General features: G+C 43.8%; 1 protein-coding gene across 1 annotated transcript in view; it reads left to right on the top strand.

The window, feature by feature from the left end:
• The window catches only part of CRHR1 (corticotropin releasing hormone receptor 1), a 215,463-nt gene that overhangs the window by 117,109 nt on the left and 73,964 nt on the right, over nucleotides 1–24,390 (top strand). Inside the window, exons 2-3 of the mRNA XM_088482502.1 lie at nucleotides 6,653–6,734; nucleotides 11,370–11,489. Of these exons, the coding sequence (XP_088338628.1) occupies nucleotides 6,653–6,734; nucleotides 11,370–11,489 (202 nt within the window). The remainder of the gene's footprint in view (nucleotides 1–6,652; nucleotides 6,735–11,369; nucleotides 11,490–24,390) is intronic.

The raw sequence follows: 24,390 nt of genomic DNA, 5'->3' as shown, positions 1-24,390 counted from the left end.
GGACTCGAGGATGTCTCCCAAACACCGTAAAAAAAGGAGTGGCTTTGGAGGAAGTGTGATATTTGAAGTTGTGTGAAATTCTGCCCAAGGTAATAGATCCAGCCAGTTATCTTGTGAGGAGGAAACGAAGAGTCTTATGAAAGTCTCCAGCTCTTGGTTAACTCTTTCGGTTTGCCCATTAGTTTGTGGATGGTAGGCTGAAGAAAATTTTAACTTGGTTCCACAAGTGCTACATAAAGCTCTCCAAAATTTAGCTACGAATTGAACTCTGCGGTCGGAAATTATCTCTTTAGGAAGTCCATGCAACCTGAATATTTCCTTAACAAAGACTCTTGCCAACTGAGGAGCAGAAGGGAGACCCATCAATGGAATAAAGCGTGCCATCTTAGAAAAGCGATCCACCACTACCAATATGGTATTGTATCCTTGGGAGCATGGTAGTTCAGAGATTAAATCCATGGATATATGGGTCCAAGGAGTATTAGGAATGGACAGGGGTCGCAGGAGACCTGCTGCCTTCTTGCAGGTAGTCTTATGCTGAGCGCATTTTACACATGAAAGAATAAATTCTCGAATATCCCCTTTCATTGTGGGCCACCAATAGGAACGCTGAAGGAACTTGTAAGTCTTGAGGATACCAGAATGGCCAGCAAACAGAGAGCTATGAGCCCAAGTTAGTAATTTTCCCCGTAGTTCTGGGGTCACAAAAATTTTCCCCGGGGGAGGAGTCAACATTTGAGTAGAGGCGAAGACTACAGGATCTAAAATTGGTCGGGAACGTTGATGATCCTCTTCCTGAGTGCTGGACAAGAAAGACCGTGAGAGGGCGTCAGCTTTTCTGTTTAGACTGCCAGGACGAAATTGAAGTTTTAAATTAAATCTTGAAAAGAACAAGGACCAACGGGCCTGCCTAGCAGGCAGGGGTATATATAAATGGTGAGCCGTTTGGAGGTAGATTAAGTTTTTATGATCTGTGATCACGGTAACTGGAAAGTTGGCTCCTTCCAACAAATGCCGCCATTCCATTAAAGCTAACCGCATTGCTAGTAGTTCCTGGTCGCCAATTCCGTAGTTCTTTTCGGCAATGGAAAACTTACAAGAAAAATACCCACAGGGATGGTACTTTCCATCACTTGAGATTTGAGACAGTACTGCCCCTACCCCTACTGAAGAAGCATCTACCTCAACTGTGAACGGTTTGTCCAATTGGGGTTGGCACAGGATAGGTGCAGTGGAGAAAGCTTCTTTTAATTTTTGGAAGGCTTGGATGGCAGTTTCTGGCCAGCGAATGGGACTGGCACCCTTCTTTGTGAGATTTGTGATAGGAGACACCAGTGTGGAGAAATTTGGTATAAACCGCCGGTAATAATTTGAAAAACCCTAGAAGCGTTGAGTAGCCTTCAAGGATTGGTAACGGCCAGTCAGAAATGGCTTTTAACTTCTCCGGATCCATCCGGAGGGTCTTTCCAGAAATTATGTGCCCTAGGAAGGGTACCGAGGTTTGTTCGAAAAGGCACTTGGATATTTTTCCATAAAGATGATGCTTCCGGAGGGGTGACAAGACTTCTTGGACATGCTGGCGATTATCTTGCAAATTTTTGGAAAAAATTAGAATATCATCCAAATAGACTATAACAAAACTGTAGAGGACATCCCGGAAGATCTCGTTCACATAACCCTGAAATATCGCTGGGGCGTTGCAGAGTCCGAAGGGCATTATGAGATATTCGAAGTGGCCGTCTCTGGTGTTAAAAGCGGTCTTCCACTCATCTCCAGCTTTAATACGTATTAAATTATACGCACCCCTCAGATCAAGTTTGGTGAACAAAGAGGCCCCGCGAACTTTATCAAAAAGCTCCGGAATCAGAGGCAGAGGATATCTATTCTTTACAGTAATCTGGTTGAGACCCCGGTAGTCAAAACAAGGCCGAAGCCCGCCGTCCTTCTTCCTAACAAAAAAAAACCCCGCCCCTACTGGAGAAGTGGAGGGCCGGATAAACCCCTTAGCTAGATTCTCCTTTATATATGCCGCCATAGCGGCTGTTTCATGAACTGATAATAGGCAGGTTCGACCCCGAGGAGGGTTCTTCCCTGGCAGGAGCTCAATACCACAGTCCCAGGAACGATGAGGTGGAAGTTTATCCGCAGCCTGTTTGCAAAATACATCGGCAAAATCTTGATAAGCTGCTGGTAGACCGGGGACAGAGGAACACTTGGGCTTGTCAGACGGGGGGAAGCTTATATTTCCACTGGAGGACACCGCGTTAGTGCGGACAGGGAGTACTTGAATGAGACATCCATGGAGACAACTTGGACCCCACGATAAAATCTGCATACTGGACCACTCAAATGTAGGATTGTGCTTTTGTAGCCAGGGAAGGCCTAAAACTAGTTCATAGGCTGAGTCAGGAATAACAAAAAATTCAATAGTCTCCTGGTGCAGACATCCAATCCGGAGGAACACTGGCAGGGTTTTTGAGGAAATGGATCTCCCTAGCAAGGTCTTGCCATCTACACCAGAGAGCAGAATCTGTTTGGCAATGGAACCACCAGAATGCCTAGGGTCTGAACCAGTGACTTAGAAATAAAACTGCCGGCAGCCCCAGAATCTACAAGGGCTTTAACCATCCTTGTCCTGGACTGGTAGGAGAGCGACACAGGCAATAAACTGTCATTTGTTTGGGAGGAGTCAGAAATAACCCCCAATTGCATGCTCCCAACATCAATTAGGGTTTCGCGTTTCTCGTCAATACAGGAAAATTCCTTAATGTGTGCTCCGGAGCAGCACAATACAAGCACAATTTATTTTGAAAACGACGGTTCCGTTAGGCGGTACTTAACCTTGATCTGTTAAATTGCATCGGCTCCTCACTGCTAGAGAAGGAAGGAGAGGAATGACCTCCCAAGGATGGGCGATCCCGAGGATGATCTCCACGCCCCCAATTTCCCCACCGCTCTCTATGGTGAAAGTCAATTTTTATACAGAGGGATATAACATCCGAGAATGTGGGAGGTAAATCCCTAGATGCCAATTCATCCTTCATCCTCTCAGATAAGCCATGTAGGAAGGCTGCCTTAAGTGCTTCCTCATTCCATTTTAGTTCGGACGCCAGGGTTTGAAATTGTACTACATATTGCCCGACGGACCAGGTACCCTGACGGACACGAAGCAAATCTGAAGAAGCAGAGACAGATCTCCCGGGTTCATCGAAGATCCTTTTGAAAGCTGCCACGAACTCTTCATATCTAGATACGAGCGGATCTGCTCGTTCCCACAAGGGGGAGACCCAATCCAGAGCTTCCCCGGTTAGTAATGAAATTACATAGGCCACCTTAGACCAGGAGGTAGGGAAATTCTGGGGTAGGCATTCGAACTGGATCTCACACTGGTTTATGAAACCACGACATCATTGAGGAGTACCATCGAACCTCTCGGGAGTAGCCAAGTGCAAACGGGATTTTTGAGGAACGACCCCCGAAGATAATACAGGAGAAACCGTAGGAGCGACAGAAGGTGGAGCATGAGACATAGCTGCCAGAGTGTTCTGAATAGACAGGAGCTGACCAGATAATTCCTGTAGGTACTGGGCCACATGCTGCTGTGCCGCCTCTTGGTTATCCATGCGAGTCGTTAGCTCCTGGAGATTCCCAGTACCTGGGGAGCCTGTAGCTTCCATTTGGCCTGAACAAACTGTCACGCTGAGAGACGATTTTCTGGAAGCTGGGGCCTGAGGTTGCGGGAGGAAACGGAGGCGAAGGGCCTGAATGTACGACCTCCGCATCCACGGGTCTTGGTCGTTGGCGAGACCTAGTCAAAGGTGCGGAATCTAACCCATGAGATGGTGTTCGCCAGTGACCCCACCAATCGGGATATGGGCTTGAGCTGCACCTCGTAAGCAGGTCGCGGTCCTTTGACTAGGTGACCAAAGCCTGCGGGAAAAAGGAGAGATGAACACTCGTGGCCCAAAGGGTCTGTGCCAGTAAGGGGCACGTAGGGACACTGTACTTGAGGTACAAGGAAGTGTGTACTGCGGACACACTCTACCGGGTTGCCGGTTAGAAAGAGTGCACCACGGTGCAATACTGTAACACGTAGGTAGGGACCACAGAGTCCAGTAATGAGGTGGGTAGTGGTACTGGAGCCAGCCAGAGATTATGATGCTGGAGAGGTGGGTACGTATAACTACACTCAGGCTGTGATGGTAAAGCACTGGTGAAATGGATAGTATACTGCACACAGGCGGCGGTGGTAACGCACTGAAGAGATGAATGATATAGCTGCACACAGGCTGAGGTGGTAAAGCACTGCTGAGATGAATGATATAGCTGTACACAGGCTGAGATGGTAAAGCACTGATGAGATGAATAATATAGCTGCTCATAGGCTGAGACGGTAAAGCACTGATGAGATGAATGATATAGCTGTACACAGGCTGAGATGGTAAAGCACTGATGAGATGAATGAAATAGCTGCACACAGGCTGAGATGGTAAAGCACTGATGAGATGAATTAAATAGCTGCACACAGGCTGAGATGGTAAAGCACTGGTGAGATGGATGATATAGCTGCACACAGGAATAGATCACTGGAAGCAAGGGAACCTGGAACGAGAGACCACTAGTAACACTAGCAGCGACAATGGTTGTTCAGGCAACACAGGAGCTGGATATATACCCCTGGAAGCCCACTGATTGGTCCACAGCGTCAGCTGACCGGCCAGACTGTCAGGGAAGGAAGGATAGTCAGAGAAGGAAGTGTCATGGCGGCGCCCATGACAGGAACTCCGATCCCCGCGCACCAGGCCGCCCGAGACACCAGCATCAGGGAGAATGCTCAGCACCTCCCACGTCGCCACACCAGCCGCCCGACTGCCCGGGAAGTCAGAGGAAGCCGGCGGGACGGTAAGGGATGGCCAATGAACTCTGACAGGTTTTACCGCATTTCTCATATGTACTAAGTACCGCAATGCATGGCTGTGTCTCGGTGGGTAATGCCATCTTTAGATGGCGTTACCCAATAGAAGCCTATGGGCTTCTTTTCTGGTTGCCCTCTGAGATGAATCCCTTTGAATCCCTCCCAGCTCCCCCCGCGGTGCGTGCATCCTTCTGCACATTTGGGGGGAAACCCGGAAGTCCCTCTTTCACAAAGGACAGCCCTTACCAGGAGAGCTGCCCTTTGCGATCTTCTAGGTACATACCAGCATTATAGTAGCCTGTATGTACCCGATAATGGACGTCATATACGGCATCATGGATGCGATGCTTTGTACATCCCACCCTTAGTGCGAAAAACCATTGATGCAGCATCCTGAAAAAATTACAGGGAGCTGGCATAGAAGTACCTTATACGGTTACCTACATTTTCTCATAGCCTGCTCATAGCTATGCCCAGCATATATTTTACCATGTAATAGACACAATTAGCAAAGAAAATGTTGGAGGATATTGTGTATTTGAGTTGTGTGCTATACTTATGTTAACTCAAGTAAAGTATTCTAGACCCTTATGTACTAACCTTGCAGAGAGATAAAGTTGATGTAGAGAAAGTGCCAACTAATCAGCACCTAACTGTCACTTTACCAGCTGGGTTTGAAAAGTGACAGTTAGGAGCTGATTGGCTTTTACTTTATATCCGTCCATTTTATCTCTTTCCATGGCTTAGTACATAGATCCCCTAATTTGTAAAAGTAAGAATTTTCCTTCTTTCATGATGCCACTATCTTGTATAGGGACAGTTTTTAGCTTTGCTGTTCATGTAATTTATCATTTGCCTATCCTGGCTACTGTTTAAAACCTGACGGGTGACATCTGCTTCAATAGAGTTCTATAAGTCATGATGTTTGACGCCTGGCAGAGGGCCAGACGCTTCCCCTGAGATCATTAAAACCTATGTTTGTTCATAATCCACCCAAAAAATGAAACAGACGGCTGAGAGGATGGAACAACGATCATGTGTTAGCTGGCTGAGTGTATACCTCTTCTGTTAAATGCTATACTCTATGTGGCATGTGGGTTTTCCCAGCACTGTATGTGCTGCTTAGAGGTTGCTGTCCATGCATTTCCTCCACTGATTTAAATGATTAGAAGGACGCAGACGTTCTGCTGTCCCTGTCTGAGTCTAATTAGACCAAACAAATGAGACTTAATGGAGGCAGAGAGATGCATGTCACATCTGTGTAATGCAATGATGATTTGAATCCCACAGAAAGGGCCACCTAACCACTCACTGTCATACAGTCCTGGAACAGATTGCACTGTGACATTTTACCTCAGACAAACATAATGTGGAAGGCAACACAGTGACATATAAAGGGCCAGTTAGACAGAATCCTGTATGAATCTGATAAGAGACATAGCGATCGCCAGCCTACTGTCACGCTATGAAGAGTTACATAGGAATTTAAATGTCATGTGTTCCAATCACCCATGTACTTCCTATAGGAATATTGTGAAAAGTACACCTTAAGACCACAAAGCGGTGTCACAGACGTTTACAACGTAAACTGGTAATTGTTCCTGGGGCATGTAGCTCCATAGTTTCTAGAGAGCCAAAGGATGTCTATTTGTGTTCTAAACTGAAAATTTATGAGCTAAATGCAATGTCATATATTGCCGCCCATTGTCACAGTATATCTTCTCTCCTTTCTTAAAGGTCATCACAGCAGGGGTCAGTCTTGCTCTAACCTCTATCCAGGACCAGTGTGAAAATCTCCAGATTAATTCAAACATTACAGGTGAGTCATAAGATGTGGATAGAGATGAATAACATCTGCGGTCACCACTATTATATTTTTCCCGTTATTGTAGAGCTGGACCTAAGTGTCTAATCAGTGCTGGATTTAGGTGGCGTATGACTAAGTACCTGCTCAGAATGGTATTCTTTGTTGTGGAAGTAAATTCACTTGTTATCTAACAACCTACAAGAGACATCTAAAGTGTTAAATTAATGGTATACTGTAATGTATTTTTGGCGCAAATTGCACTATATGCAATAGGTCCGCAGGCAAGAAATCGATTCACATTTGATTTTTTAAAGGGAAAGGCAAAGGAGATCTTGTATGTAGTATATACATGAACTTAATTAATGCTTTTATTTTGCATTTGAGTCTGTTTAATTGTGCTGTATCTGGTAAATGGGACTTATGGCGCACATCCACTAGCAGATATTAATGGACGACTGAACGATAACGACATCATTATCGTTCAGTCGTCCATTAATCGTGCATGAATCAGGCACTAAAATGTCAGAAACGACCAGCAATGCGCACTCCAGCTGGTTGTTTCCGACATCAATCATCGCCCGAACATGCCGGTCAATCTGCCGATAACGACAGGTTGACCATGCTCGGGGATGATGGAGGGTGCCTACACTGAACGACATATCATTCAGTGTAGGCATTGCATGGGATGGGGAACGACTGTACGATTACGATGTCATGACTCAGGGAAGACAGTAAGATTATGATTTCTGCTAGTGGATGTGCGCCATTACAGTACTTCATTAAAGTACTATAGTGTGTTTGAATTAGGTATTGTAACATTAGTATTTACTACTAACAATGTAATCAACAACTCCTGGCATAAACCAGGCTAATACCTGTTTTCGCCTGATGTCAAACTTGCGCATAAACCCCTTTTTTCTCTAGATATAACACTGGTGCATTCGCTATCCATGCAGAACTAAAAGCATATTGAGAGTCACACAGCTCTGCAAACTGCGCAAAGTGGATTGTGTTTTGGATAACTAGGATGATATCTGTCTTGTAAGGCGGTCACTAGGATGCACTCTTGGTTGTATGGTGGTCACTAAGATGGTTTCTGTATTGTTTGTACATATAACATTAGTAACTCTCTGTGACTCCACCCACCATATTGCATTGGACTAATTTACCACCTTATTTTTGGCAAGGGCTAATGGTGTTATTATTCCACCTCATTTGTGCAGTCCCCACCTACGGATAATTCAGTACAGCCTATATGAGGCCACTTTCAGATTTTTTTCCAGGGTTACTTTAAGAGGTTAATGCAGAGTTGTATGCAAGTCTATTAGCTGTATGGATCTTGCAATTGTTAACACTGCGCATGCTCTGAAATGAGCGTACTTTACCTTTGTATGAGCGATTCTGAACCGTACAAGCGAACCACATCTCCATTGGAATGGGTGTGATTTGATTGAGGAAACGGAAAGCATGCGCACATAGGATAAAATTTACTAACCGGCGGGTTCTAAACCGTGGTGGGTTGGCAGTGGTTTTGCTATCCGCAGATTTACTAAGGCCAAAACCGCTTCAAAACTGCTGAAAAACCGCCGTCAAAACACATTTTAGAATCGAATAGAACAAGTCTACAGCTAAAATTACTAGTCAGTGTTTTTGGTGTCATTTAGAAATCACCGTCAAACTGCTACTAAACCGCCGGGGTTTAGAACCCGTAGCTTTGTAAATTTTGCCCATAGTCTCAGATTAATGAAGGGCTGTCGGGGTGTGTAAATGGAACTGCAGGCAATATCGAGTTGATGGAACTCCTGCAACAGACATAGAGCCAAATGTAATAGCCCAAGATTAAAAGGAGCCAGCTCAACTTTGCCGAGATAGTCATTGGATTTAATGCAGAAAGCCTTTAAACTGATTGCCACATTAAGGGCTCTATTTACTACAATCCGCATTTGTAATGCAGATTGTAGTGTGAAATTACTGACTGAATTCGCATTGCGAATTCAGGCAATATCACAGGGATTTACTACAAATCCCTTGCAGGGACAGAGCTTGCGAGAAAGCTCTGTCCCTGCGAATCCCATCCGCACACTAGTCACAGTATTTTCGGAAAAAAATACCGTGACTAGTTTCCCGCGCATGCGCCGGCCGCCGCTGCTACCCCTGGCACTAAGCTCTGCCCCCATTGTTAAGCCCCACCCCCACAATCGCGGACCCCCCCTCTCCCTTAATTACACGTACCTGCATGATCCGGGCTCCGCTGATGTCTTCCATGTCCTCCGGTCAGGTGATATCCCATACTGCACTGGGACCCGATCACCTGATGACCGGGCCGCAGTGCAGCATGGGAGACCAGCTGACCGGAGGGAGTATACATCACCGGAGCCCCTACCACCGGTCCCTGGAGTCAGGTATGTTAATTTTTTATTACTTTTTTTTTTTAACTTTTTTTTTTACACTGTATCAGCATGTGGTCTGTTTAGACCACACAGCTGATTACTGGGGTCCGGCTCTGGGCTCTGCTCTCCCCGTTAGAGCAGGGCAGGAGTCCGGTAACCAGGGGAAACCCTGGATAACGCCACCTCCAGGTGGCGTTATTATCACAGGGCTTTCTCCGGTATTTTTTTACAATTTATTTTTAGTAACTTTGGTCGGATCACATGTCCCATTACAATTATGGGAAATGCGATCTGCTTACTAAAAATAAGTGATACTTAGGGGTTGGAGTAGAATTTTACGAATTCTACTCCAATTGCCCTGTAGTAACTTTAGGTGAAACTAAAATAATGTGAAAAGAGTATGAAAACTTTATTTTAGTAAAAATAATGTTAATAAATAGAGCTCTAATTCTAATGAGTATCTTGCAGTTGTATAGGTGTGTACAACTCAGCATACGGGCCTTAGGGGTCTATTTACTAAGCTATGCTAGGAGATCAAGTGAACGGTGATAAGGTACCAGCCAATCATCTCCTATCTGTCATGTCACAGGCTGTGTTTGAAAAATGGCAGTTAGGAGCTGATTGGCTGGTACCTTATCACCGTTCACTTTATCTCCTAACACAGCTTAGTAAATAGACCCCTTATTCTGAGTTGGGGAAAAAGCAAGACAGAGCAAGGACATACATTTTTCTGCATACTTGGTAAATTCCGGCTGCTGTTACATGTAGCCCACAAATGCTGGATGGCTTTATTTTTAGTCTTACGCTGCAATATAGTTTCAGTTTGGACACATCCCTCCCCAATCTGAATCTCTCTGCACATTGTAAATCTGCCCCTCCTGCAGTGCAACATTATTTTACCAAGGCGCAAAGTTACTTGATCTTTTTTGCTTTTTACCCACCTCAGAATCAGGCCCTTAGTTCTGCGCATGCAGTCCAACTGTAATTGCCGCTGATTTATGTTCAACTATGAATCTGTTGCTAAATTTCCAATACACCCCTATTTGTGGACAACGCCAAAGAATAGGCGCAATTCAATGCCACCCATAAATGAAAAATACTGTATGTTCTGCTTGGTGAATGCACACAAATGTTTTCCAGCATGAATTGTTCTCTAGAGCTGCGTTTTATTTCTAGTCCAGTCTTGACTACTTGGATGATGGATGTAATCCCGCTTTGTTTTTTCTTATATTAATTGCTACTATTTATTGAAGGGACCTGAAAATACTATAAAATTATATTGGAACCATGTTTAGTGATCATGTCATGTTGAGGGTTATAGCCACAATATATCTCCCACAGCACCAACTATGATGTGCTTAGATGTAAAATCCACAAAGTGTCTCTGAAAACTTAAAATGTTCTTAATTTTGTGTCATGCTACCTGATATTTGGGGTCTAATGGTGCGTACACACGTAGCAATAAAAATGTACGATTTGAACGATAACAATATCGATAATATCGTTATCGTTCTTATCGTGCATTTTTCGGTCTCTACCAACTCACCTACGACCAGCAATGCTCGGCCACGTATGGACGATATCGATATCAAGCAGTTTACTATAGGGACCCGCGATCGCTGATCGCAGGTCGCTATAGTCGATGGTGAGTTGGTGGTGTGCTGGATGATCGATATCGATCATTCAGCACACCACCAAGGGTGCATAACGATCAGCCAGCGATATCGTATGGCTGGCTGATCGCTACGTGTGTACGCACCATAAGTTCTTTGAAACAGAAGCCTGACCAACAGTGAGATGGCTATCTCTGTGACAGAATCAAAGGCAAATCAAAGAGATCCTAGGTGGGTGCTGAACATTAATGCATAGTTACCTACTCTCTCAGAGCTCCCTCTCATCATCATGGCCTGGCCTCCTGCTTTACAATGCCAATAATCATGGCGTTGTATAGCAGGGGAGGGACCATGATGCAAGCTGCACCTCCCACTTGGCCATGCCACGCCCACACACCTCCTTCCTCATTGCCAGAAGATAGGCAAGTAAGTAATGCATGCATGGCTGGGGTAGGGTATGTGTAGCTCCAGGGTTCCGAGTTAGTGGCTGCGTCTGGTGCAGCCCTGAACTGTAACTTACATCAAGAACTGAATTTGCTGGAACTCTCAACTACCAATATCCTTAATATTGTATAATCAGTTGTAGAAATATATATGTTTTGTTTTTGATGGTTGTAATTGTAACTACTATTGCATTTCTACAGGTCTTCTCTGCAATGTCTCCATTGATATGATCGGGACATGTTGGCCTCACACATCAGCTGGGCAACTGGTGGCCAGACCTTGCCCTGAGTACTTTCAGGGTGTACAGTACAATACAACAGGTAAACCATTACACCAGTAATTATGTGACATAATATTACATTCTTACCTTGAGTACTGAGATATATACAGTAGCATAGAAGGGCACAGAAGACTGGAGGATTATCAGGTATAATTATAATGTATGCAGAAGTCAAAGACAGATATTAAATAGCGTATATGGTGGTTATGCGCCTGTTTCTGATTCAGACACAACTTCTTTCACTGCTGAGTTTTAGCATGCCGCACATACGCAGAAATTAATTTACACATTTTGTATCTCTGGGTGAGTCAGACGGATCTTGGCCAGATTTCTCTTTGTGTGAAATGGCTGTTTTCCAGATGGGATCTGGCTGGCGACCATGCAATTGCACAGAACTGTTTTGGTTCTTGGGATAGTCATGGGAGTGTCATGGAAGTGTTGTGGGAGTATCATGGGAGAGTTGTGGGAATGTCATGGGTGTGTAGCAATACTTCCATGCTATACTGAGGCGTGTTTATGGGGAAAGAAAGCTTGTTTCATAGATCTCTTGCACCCATCATCGGTCAGGTGCAAACGCCCACACAAATTTTGACGGCTGCAACTTTGTATGATAAAACATTGGGCAATGTGGCTTCCTGCTTGAAGCAGTACGAATCCTAGCATTAGCCCTATGGAAACTCACAATAGCAGAAGGTAGTAAATGAGGCTTCTGCAGGTTCATGCAAACACAGCCACTTTCCATCCAACTCAGAATCAGCGTCAACAGCTGCAATTATCCACTGATTTATTTTTATAATTCCCCCAGTGTTTCTACAGATCAATATCTATTACTAATTAATAATACATATTGAATTAATATTTCAACTATAATAATTCAGGTTAGATCAAGCTTAGATGTATACAGTAGCTATATTAATGATACCAATTTATATATTAATATGTATTATGTTGTACTGCACAATTGGGAACACCATAATAAAACAAGACCAGATAATAACAGATAGGGAAAGAGGTAATAGGGCCCTGCACACAGGCTTACAGTCTATAGGGGAAGGAGTTTATTACATATGGAAAGGTGCTATATATTTCATATTGACCAAACCAGATTGCAAGAGTAATACGTGTTTAGTAGGCTATATATCCCAGCCATATGATGATGATGATGATTTATACAGTGTCACAAAGTGCATCTAGCGCCGTAAAGGGAAAATTAAAATAAAATACACAAATAATATAATGTATTCATACAGACAGTACGGGTGAAGAGATCAATCAATGAGATAACTATACAACTGGTTGAGTGACCGATAATAACAATTGCAGTCAATGACCCAGTGTCCTAAGAGGACAGGGTCAGAATTGCTGATTGTGAGTGGGAGCACACTGAAGACAAGGATAATGGAGGGTGAGAACAAAAAGAGTAACGGAATCTACCTGTAAGAGCTACCATTCTAGGGGACAACAATGTTGGCCTGGGGTCTGAGGGTTGTTTGAATATGGAGAAAGAACACATGGAAATATTGTTTGAAATGTGTATAGAGGTGTTAATTGGGTAGAACAGCTTCTAATTGATGATCTTATTGAATAGGTAAGTTTATAGGGAATGCTTAAAGGTTTGCATGCTAGAGGAAAGTCTATTTGTGCAAAGGTGGGCTTTCAGTACAGTGGGTCCAGCACAAGGAAAGTCCTGAACCAGGACTGGGGGCAGGTAAGGAGGGTAGACTAGACATTCATATTTTGTGCAGGGCAGAGGGGTTAAGTTGGCGAAATAAATGAAGCCTGTTGATAGCATGTTGATAGTCTTATACGTAAGCGTAAGTATTTTAAATTGGAGTTGATAAAATGTAGGCAACAAGTATAGGGACTGGGAGAGCGGAGTAGCAGCAGAAGAGTGATTTACCAGGAGGATCAGTCTAGCAGTTGGTGTTAAAATAGATTGTAGAGGTGAAAGTCTGTTTAGGACAAGACCAGTAAGGAGACTATTGCAATAATTAATGAGTGCATTCATTAACGTTTTTGCAGAGACTTGTGTGAGGTACATGAGTATTTTGCATATGTTTCCTAGATGTGGGTCTGGGTTTTTTTCTTTTTTTGAAATTGTTAAAAGTTTTTAAAAACAGCTAAAATTTTTGCAATCCAAAACCCAAAATTCTGATTTAAAATTCGAATAACGAAGATCAGAACCGTGACTCAGATCTGCCTGGATCTCGTCAGGAGATTAGAACCGTGACTCGGATCTGTCCAGATTCACGAACTTCAGAAGGTTTTAGATTTCTGGAGAACTGAACAGCACATCCCTATTTACAACACATACCGTTTCTTCTAGATCAGATTGGCTATTGCATAAAAAAATAAATATAGACTTAAAGGATGCTTTCCATCTACTGTATCTAAATTTATCCAAACCACAGAAGGCTATTACACTTCAGCTTTACCAATGGTCAGTCCATGGTATTCGGCCTTTCCAACACCCTTTACTCCTTTACATGATAATGAAGGTGCTACTGTCTCACCTCCATCAAAAAAATGTCTAATGCATAGCCTACATGGACTACTTACTTTTCACAAACATAGATCAGGCTCCCTCATACATCACAGAGACATGCCTCTGGGCCTGATTCAGAGTTGTACGCTATGGCAATACTGTGATTGCAAAATATGCGCTTTAGAGCATTTTTCCACGCTACAGGCAAGTAGGGACTTGTTTTTAAAACTGAGCAATTCCTGGGGTCCCTCCACTTGTGAGGACGTCCCCCATTGCGAATATTTTACATTAGTCTCATTCAGGGGCGGATTGGGCCGTCGGGACGCCGGGCCAGTTCCCGCTGGGCCGGTCCCTTTGGTGGCCGCGGACGCCCTTCATTGATTGACCCCCCCCCTCTCCCCCGGACCTCTGCTCCCCCATACCACTGCCGCGCTCCGTTCGTGCAGCTGCACACCTTCTGCTCAAGCGCAGCAGTGTGCGCCAGTGTGCTCAGAGGTTAGAAGAAAAAAGAAGGCTGACGGAGCTGCCGCCCATAAGCCTTTGCGGAGATGTGGCCGTCAGTCAAACCTGACGGCTCCGCCTCCAGCCCCCTGCGGCCCGCCTTCAGCCTCCGACCTGCAGAGAGATCACACTACACACAGTGCGCAGACGCAGCAGCACTGTGCGGCAAGCAGTTAAACTGTTGGAGGTGGTGCCGGCGGCTGGAAGCAGTGGCGGATCGCATTGAGTGAGTATATTCTGCCCACTCCCCCTAGGCATAAACTGCCTCCCGCTCCCGGCCAATGTGACATACACTGCTACCCCCCACCCCAGGTATGTGTACTACCCAGCCGATCATGATCTTCCCCGCCCCCCCACCTAATAAGTATAATATATGATATATAAAATAAATATGGTTGTCTTACCCATATGAACCCTCTGCGCAGATACATGTATTACCCACCCTCGACCAATTAAATATAATATGTAAAATTAATGTTTGTCATGCGCATATAATTCCCATACCCAGATACATGTACTACCTGCCCGATCCTGATCCCCCCACCCCAATAAATGTAATATATAACAAATATAAGTTTACTTGTCACGCCCATATAACCCCCCTGCTCAGGTACATGTATTACCCCTTGCCGAACCCCCCCATCATAATAGATATAATATATAACATATATAAGTTTGTTTGTCATGCCCATTGAAGTGATGATGTAATATAAGAGAGCACGTACTACCTGCCCGACTCCCCCAGCCCTTGGTGACATATACTGAACAACCTTCCCCCCCTCGATCCCGTAGACCTAAACTCCTCCTTACGTCCCCACCCTCTCCCCGGCCCCAGAGACATACACTACCTGCCCTACTACCACATCCCACCTCTCCGGACCCAGGGACATTCACTACTCCCCGGCCCTGACACCGTCTACCCCCATCCCAGGTTACAAGCAATGGTACTGCTGCCAGCCTGGGCACCACAGTGATCACAAACTACAGCGCCCAACAGCTCTTGTACCAGGATCTAAACTGCTGAACACACATCGCTCTTGGGGGGGCAGAGCCAAGCATGTCAGCAAGTACTGCAGACAGGTCAGTCTTTTGTGGGGGACTGGGGCAATTATGTATTATGTTTTCCTGTTGGGGCCAATGTGTTTATTTTTTTTCTTGTGGGTGCCAGTGTGTTATTATTTTCCTGTGGGGGAGTGTATTTGTTTTTTAGTTTTTTTTCCCTGTGGGGGCCAATGTGTTTTTTATGTTGGTGGCCAATGTGTTTTATTTTTTTCTTGTGGGTACCAGTGTGTTTTTTTCCCTGTGAATGCCAATTTGTTTGTTTTTGCCAACACAACAGCAGCAAAGAGGCAAGGAAAGCCGCAAGTGTGTCCAACTCAGAATCAGGCCCTTGAGGGATCCCGCCCCCCTCAACAGACTCCGCCCCACTCAGGGCTGCTTCCATTAAATATCCCAGGCTGGTTTTCCATCCCAATCCGCCCCTGGTCTCATTATATGTATCTAGAACTCATCTAGCCTATTTTTTATATTTTTCTAGAAGTTTATGTAATTAAGTTTTGATGAAGCTCCATTATAATGAATATAAGATCCATCTGTATATGTTTCTATCTTAGCTGTTCATTTATTATAATCTTACTGAGATTTTGTTTTTAAGTTGAAATAATGGGACAAACTAAACACTCCTAAATCTAACTTTCACTTTTTAATACTTTGTTGCAAATCCTTTGCAGGCAATTACAGCCTGAAGTCTGGTACGCATAGACATCACCAGACACTGGGTTTCATCCCTGGTGATGCTCTGCCAGGCCTCTACTGCAAATGTCTTCAGTTCCTGCTTGTTCTTGGGGCATTTTCCCTTCAGTTTTGTCTTCATCAAGTGAAATGCATGCTCAATCGGATTCAGGTCAGAGGATTGACTTGGCCATTGCATAACATTCCACTTTTTAGCCTTAAAAAACTCTTTGGTTGCTTTTGCAGTATGCTTTGGGTCATTGTCCATCTGCACTGTGAAGTGCCGTCCAATGAGTTCTGAAGCATTTGACTGAATATGAGCATATAATATTGCCCGAAACACTTCAGAATTCATTCTGCTGCTTTTGTCAGCAGTCACATCATCAATAAATACAAGGGAACTAGTTCCATTGGCAGCCATACATGCCCATGACATGACAATACCACCACCCCGCTTCACTGATGAGGTGGTATGTTTTGGATCATGAGCAGTTCCTTTCCTTCTCCATACTCTTCTCTTCCCATCACTCTGGTACAAGTTGATCTTTGTCTCATCTGTCCACAGGATATTGTTCCAGAACTATAATGGCTTTTTTAGATGTTGTTTGGCAAACTCTAATCTGTTATACCTGTGTCCTAGGCTCACCAATGGTTTACATCTTGTGGTGAACCCTCTATATTCACTCTTGTGAAGTCTTCTCTTGATTGTTGACTTTGACACATATACACCTACCTCCTGGAGAGTGTTCTTGATTTGGCCAACTGTTGTGAAGGGGTTTTTCCTCACCAGGGAAATAATTCTTCTGTCATCCACCACAGTTGTTTTCCGTGGTCTTTCGGGTCTTTTGGTGTTGCTGAGCTCTCCGGTGCTTTCTTTCTTTTTAAGAATGTTCCAAACAGTTGATTTGGCCACACCTAATATTTTTGCTATCTCTCTGATGGGTTTGTTTTGATTTTTCAGCATAATGATGGCTTGCTTCACTGATAGTGACAGCTCTTTGGATCTCATATTGAGAGTCGACAGCAACTGATTCCAAATGCAAATGTCACTCCTAGAATCAACTCCAGACCTTTTACCTGCTTAATTGATAGTGAAATAACGAGGGAATAGCCCACACCTGTCCATGAAATAGCTTTTGAGTTTACAGTCCCATTACTTTTGGCCCCTTAAAAAGTGGGAGGCACATATAGAAACCGTTGTAATTCCTACACAGTTCACCTGATTTGGATGTAATTACCCTCAAATTAAATCTGAAAGTCTGCAGTTAAACCACATCTTGTTTGTTTCATTTCAAAGCCATTGTGGTGGTGAATAGAGGCCAAATTATGAAAATTCTGTCAACGTCCCAATATTTATGCACCTGACTGTATATATACTCTGTTTATAGGTTGGTATTTCAGTGTTTTTTGGGATGATTTATCCCTCGATTCATTGCCATTTCTTGTTTATTAATTTTTTATATTTCTGTTTCTATTGTATTTCCTTTTCCCGTTTATTTCTTCCCATTTTTTCTTTATATTGTTTTCCATTCTTACACAATACTGGTTTATCTGTGTTTTCTCTGGTTTTTTTTTTTCTCCCCATACTCCATTTGTACGATGTTGCATTTTTTTCTTTCCATATATTTATTATATTTAGGGCTTGTGGGAGGGCTCTATATGTGCATATTTTTTCCTCTCTATGACATCATATGGATAAACGACCTATCTCTGCCGCGCCCCCCCCCCAGGGTCTTGTACCCATCTGCTGACCTATGTGCTTCATTAGTGCATAGTTCCCCTCCCCTTTGTCAGCACCCGTGGCCTTGGACCTCTGTACCATTTGGCCGACCTACCTTCCTTTTCCCTTACCGGTTTTCCTTCCTTCTCAAACAGGACGACTCCCTCCTTTCTACATGTCTGATGATGTGTCACCTTTGCTTACCTTTGCTTTCAATTGTTTTTTTTTTTTCTAGCTTTTTTCTCAACCATAGCACATGGGTCTTAAGGTACTCTCCTTCAACGTGAAGGGCCTCAATAGCCCACAAAAGCGTAGCAAACTTTTTACCACTCTTAATTTATATAAAGGAGATTTAGTATTTCTCCAAGAAACCCACTTCCTGCGAAATCTCCATCCAGAACTTCGCTCTAAATCCTATCCCACCACATATCATGCCTGTGACTCTAGGCAGAAGAAGCGAGGAGTTGCTATCCTATTTGCCCACACCTCACTTTTGATATGATCAATTCTTACGAAGATAAAGAGGGTCGCTTCCTTATTCTTGTGGGTACTCTTAACAACACTCTTTGCACCATTGTTAACATATATGCCCCTAACCAAGCCCAACCAGCATTTTTTTACTAGACTAGACACCCTGCTCTCTCATAAACGGCAGGGCTCTCTCATTGTATCTGGTGACTTTAATGCAGTATTGAACCCTTTATTAGATAGATCTACCTCCAGCAGGGCAGACCTCCGTAATTCCAAGGCACTGCTTGATCTCATGAAGTCCCAGCTTCTCTATGATTCCTGGTGGGTTCGAGAGCCCCTCACCCGAGACTATACTTTCTTCTCCCCTGTCCACAGCTTCTATTCCCGTCGTCAACAACTAGAGTCACAACATAAACAGTTCCCTAGCCCTTCCCTCCAAAAAGAGCTCCTTGCTGTTCAACACTCCCTCGCTCTCCTTTTTTCCCAACACACAGCTAAACATCTAAAATGGCTGCGTCAAACCTTTTATGAAAAAGGAGATAAGGCTGATAAGATTTTGGCATCTAGGCTTTGTACGGCACGAACCCATAGAAATATCCTCATGATTAAAAATTTAAAAATTCCAATAATCATCTTCTTCATGACCCGGCAGCTATTCGGTCTGAATTTCAAAATTTTGACAATAAATTGTATAACCTACATTCTGCCTCATCCCCTATTTCTATCCCACCTACTGAGACGACAATCCAAGAATTTCTTTCCACCGCCTATCTTCCTCAGCTGTCTCAGGAAGCACTCCGGGGTTTGAGTGAGGAGATCTCAGAAGAGGAAATTATAATTTCTATTAAACAACAGAAGTCTGGCAAGTCCACTGGACCTGACGGCTTTACAGCTGCATACTATAAAAAATTAATGGAGCATCTGGTTCCCCACCTGCACTCCCTCTTTAATACTGTTTTACAAGGGGGCTCCTTCCCTGCGGATATGTTAGAAGCCAGAATTGTCGTGATACCTAAGGAGGGTAAAGACCCGCACAATTGTGCTAGTTATAGGCCTATCTCCCTTCTCAATCTAGATATTTAAATATATGCTAAAATTTTAACCAATAGACTCAACCAGATCCTTCCCTCCTTGGTCCATTATGATCAGGTCGGCTTTGTGCCGGGTCGTCAGGCTCGGGATAATACCCGTAGGACCATAGATTTAATTCATACCATAAATTCCAGGAGATCTCCAGCTGTTGTTCTTTCTCTTGATGCTGAAAAAGCATTCGATAGGATCTCCTGGACCTTTATGTCCCAGACCCTACGATCGTTTGGGATATCGGGAGACTTCCTGACTGGTGTCATGGCCCTCTATTCCACTCCCTCTGCCACTGTTTCCATCAACAGAATCCCCTCCAACCGTTACTTTATCTATAATAGCACCAGGCAGGGATGCCCTTTGTCCCCTCTGATCTTTACCCTAGTGATAGAGACCCTGGCCACCCTCGTCCGACTAAACCCTAGCATTCACGGAGTGTAGGTCGGGAATTCATCTTCCAAAATCGCCCTCTTCATTGATGATATCCTACTTACCCTCACTCAGCCCCGGATATCTTTACCCAACCTTTACAAATTATTAGACCATTATGGTGCCCTCTCTGGATATAAAATAAATTTTTCAAAATCTGAGGCCATGCCCCTCCACATCCCCCACCAGGATGTTGAGACCCTTAAATCCTCCTACAGTTTTAAGTGGCAACATAAAAAAAATAAATACCTTGGGGTCTTCTTGACATCCCGTTATGATCTTTTATATCAGGAAAATTTTCCCCTACTTTTTGCAAAATTACAAGCGGATCTGACTTCCTGGAAACGGCTTATACTCTCGTGGCTGGGCAGGATCATCGCAGTAAAAATGAATATCCTCCCCAAATGGCTCTACCTTTTCCAAACCCTCCCACTGGCGGTACCCCTTACCTTCCTTCAAAATCTTCAGAAATCAGTTAACCGTTTCATCTGGAATGGTAAGTCACCTCGGTTATCTTCATCTATCCTTAAAAAACCTATTTCCAAAGGGGGTAGAGGTCTTCCGGATTTTAAGCTATTTAGCCTCACATTTTATTTATTTAGCCTCACATCTTTCCCAAATAGTGTCCTCCTATTCCCCCCATGGAACGTCCTCCTGGCTTGATATTGAATCTAGCTATATCAATTCCCCAGACCTTTCTTCCATATGGGGCCTACAAAAGAAACACCGTCCTCCTCCCTCTAACCTTCCTCCAACACTCAAATTCCTCCTCCATATATGGGTCTTATATTCACTTAAATTTAATATTACCACTCTTATATCTCCTCTTACCCCTATATGGTGTAACCCCAATTTCCCCCCAGGTTTACATGAGACCCACATGATATCATGGAAAGCAGCATCCTTCAAATTTCCTGCTGATTTTTGTTCACAAGGGCTCTGGCTCTCTCTCTCAGACCTACAACTGCAATGTCCAACTCAATCTTTAAATCCCTTTGAATACTTACAAATACGGCATTTTTTAGGCTCCCTTCGAACGGCTCTGTAAATATTACCCTATGTCCAAAGGGATGATCTCTCAAATATACGGTATCCTTATTGATGCTGCTCTGCCTACTAATAATCACCATGAATCCTCATGGGCGATAGATCTTGGCCCTCCACCTGATGAAGAGGCTTGGGACGACATGAGACTGGCAATTGCTAAAACCTCTATCTCTACCCGTCTTAAAGAAACTTCTTATAAATTGTATTACCGTTGGTACTATACCCCAGTACGGCTCTCCCATATGTTCCTTTCTGCTTCACCTCTCTGCTGGAGATACTGTGGCCTCCGAGGTACCTTACTCCATATCTGGTAGACCTGCCCGGCTCTTGAGCCTTTCTGGACCTCTGTTCATACTCTCCTGAATACGGTCTTTGGAGAACCGATCCCAAAAGACCCATGGACTTTCCTTTTAAGTTACCCCTCTCCTAATCTCAGCAACTGTTCTGTTAAGCTGTTGTCCCATATTCTAGTTGCTGCTAGAAGTTTGATTGCCCGTAATTGGAAAAACCCTCTTCCACCGACTCTCTCTGCCCTAAAATCACAAAAACGACATATAGCGGAAATGGAAAATATTACCTATTATCTTCATGATAGAGGCCATATATTTTCTCAAGTTTTGGCTCCATGGCTCTCATATGACAACACTTCACTACCTCTGCTCCCTGCGCTCATTATCCATGTGTGACTCATGCGCTGTGGTTGAGTTTGATCTTCCTACTCCGACTTCTCTATGCAAACCTCCCTAATTGACTGAATATTCTTTTCTCCTGTTTTCCAATTGGCATGTTTTTCTTTCTATCTTTATAACACTTTCTGTCCAGTATTCACTTATAAAAAAAAATAAAAAAATATTTGTTTCTTTTGATAGTCCTGTTCCCAATCCCCCCCACCCCCTCTGCTCTCCCCCTCCCCTCACATGTTTATTGCTATTTATTTTATTGAAAAAATTACTCACGTATACTGTTTATTATATTTGTGTTTTTTTATGTCACTTTTTTATGAGCTTTCTAAATAAAGCATTAAAAAAAAAATGAGCAATTCCTGCAAGACACGTTGTTTGTTGTATGCTCTGCAGCTGCCAACCACCGCCGGCAGCGTCTCCCTAATTAATTGGCATCAGCGTCTTTTCAACCAATCGCCGCCGACAGCGTCTCCTCGACCAATCACAGATGGCAGCATCTCCTCAACCAATAGCTGCCGCCAGCGTCTCATCCAATAGCTGCCTGAGACCTCCTCCTTCCCTCCCTGCCCACCAGCATGCTCTCCATTGGGCATTCTCCTTGGCTGCCCCAGCTGCTATCTACCCTTGCCCCCTCCCTACACCCAGTACTGCCTGCTCCTAACCCCCTCCTTTCCCACCAGTAGTGAGCCAGCTACTATCTACCCTTGCCCCCTCCCTACCCACAGTTCTGCCTGCCCCTAACCCTCTCCTTGCCCCCCAGTACTGTGCCAGCTGCTAACTACTCTTGCCCCCTCCCTACCAACAGCGCTGCCTGTCTCTAGCCCCCAACATCTCCCTGCCTTTACCCTCAGCTACACCCCAACTGCTGCTTGTCCTTTACCCCCTCTACTCCAACTGCTACCTGCCTCCAGCACTGTCCCAACTGCTGCCTGCCCTCACCCCCTATAATATGTGATGAAACCCAGAAGCAGTGGAGTAGAACCTCAATAACTTGCTCAGCGCGATCACTTCAGGTATTTATACAGGTGACCGATGATTTTATTACAGTGTATGCGTCTAAGTCACAAGGTATATGTGTCCCAGTGTAAGGATTTAGACGAAGAGTGATTGACAGTAATGGGCCGCTTATGGGTGATAATGAAGGGGTGGTTGGAAAAACGCAGGCGTGTGGCAAACATTTTATAGGAGTGTCGGATGCAGTAACTGCCTTTTTCTGCAGTTTTTTTGGTGCTGCATCTTAGTTCCATCGTCTATTCTGAGTATAGGGTTACTCAGAAGGCCGATCTTGATCGATTGATCTGCCACCTAGCATACTGTACAACTCTGGATCAAGCCATCTGTCTCTATTCTAAATAAATTATCACAAATCTCTCCTGGTCCCAACTTGCCAGACACCATTTTTAGGGTTCTTTCTCGATACCCCTTCTTTCTATCATTGTGTTCCCCAGGAGAAATGAACACCAATACACATTTTTGTTTCTAGAATAATTTGGCATCACAAACTAACCCTACAAGATCTCAATACCATTATAGGGAAATCAAGGTTAGCACTCTCTCCATTGTTGAGCTACTTTGCAGACAGTCCCAGAGCCTGTTCTACATGCTCACCACACATGGACGGACATAATTCACCTATCGCGTTCGGTAGATGCACAATGCCCAGCCCACAACCCAGACCCTTCATAGATCCCCCACTACTGATTACAATAACCTCAGATGCCTCACTTTAAGGTTGGGGAGCTTTTTGTCAAGACAAACCAATAAGGGGAGTTTGTCAACATAACAATATCATTGTCCCTACACATTTAGTAAGTTCTCCAGGCAAGACATTGTTGTTGCCACTTTAATGGTATTTTCCGATTTTTAAAATTGACTTCCTATGATCTCATACAGATGCTCTACTCCAAAACTTCTCATTTAATATTGTACTGCAGTTACTAATCAGTAGATTGCTAAAGACAGTTTTAAAACAGGAATAGGTATAAATGCTAAACAATACAAAAAATCAGTAAGGCCACCAAGCGCTGAATTCTATTTATGTACTCAAGAAAAAGAAAAAAGTTCTTGGTTGATAAATGCTGATTAACAAAAATGCTTCAAAGTCTTTTAGACCTCTAATACAGTTCTCACCTTAAATAGGTGAAAGGCGTCCCTTGAAAGGTATCTTTATCGACATATATCCTCAATCCTGATTTTATAATCATGGATGGCAGATCCCAATATTCACATGCATAAAAAAGGGAAATCTCTCATAGTGTTTAAAAGTTTAAACAAACAATATTTATTAACAGTTAACATGAATACACAAGACAAGATTACTTCGTACCATATAAAGCCTTCCGAGAAAGGCACACATGTAAAGAGTTTGTGGTGACTGAAAAGCACCCGGGTTTACCACTCATCTCCTCCACGTGAACCTTCACAGGAACTTCTATGGTCTCAAACTGAGCGCACACTTCCTCCACCAACGCGTTTCGGACCCAAGTCCTTTGTCAAGGTGTGTAGGAAGTGTGTGCTGGTAGCCATATTTAAACCCCTGCAAGATCATGTGACTGTCCAAAAGGTAAACACGTTTATTGTTCTCAAATACTTAATAATACCCAAAATCACGATTTAACATAAAAATATTCAAGTTCGTCCTTCATCCCTGTATCCCTCCTCTATTATTCCCGTATTTCATACTTTTTAAAAATGTTGTATATCCTTAATAGGTCCCTTAATAGAAAACATATGTGTACCTAAAAAACCCGGACAGATGAGCCGGTATTCTTACTGAAACGTCCATATTAAA

Source organism: Taudactylus pleione, unplaced genomic scaffold (genome assembly GCF_031769625.1).
Source record: "Taudactylus pleione unplaced genomic scaffold, aTauple2 ptg000018l, whole genome shotgun sequence".
In the NCBI taxonomy this organism is placed as follows: Eukaryota; Metazoa; Chordata; class Amphibia; order Anura; family Myobatrachidae; genus Taudactylus; species Taudactylus pleione.
The sequence above is the reverse complement of the archived record's forward strand: the minus strand, read 5'-3'. Positions and strand labels throughout refer to the sequence as shown.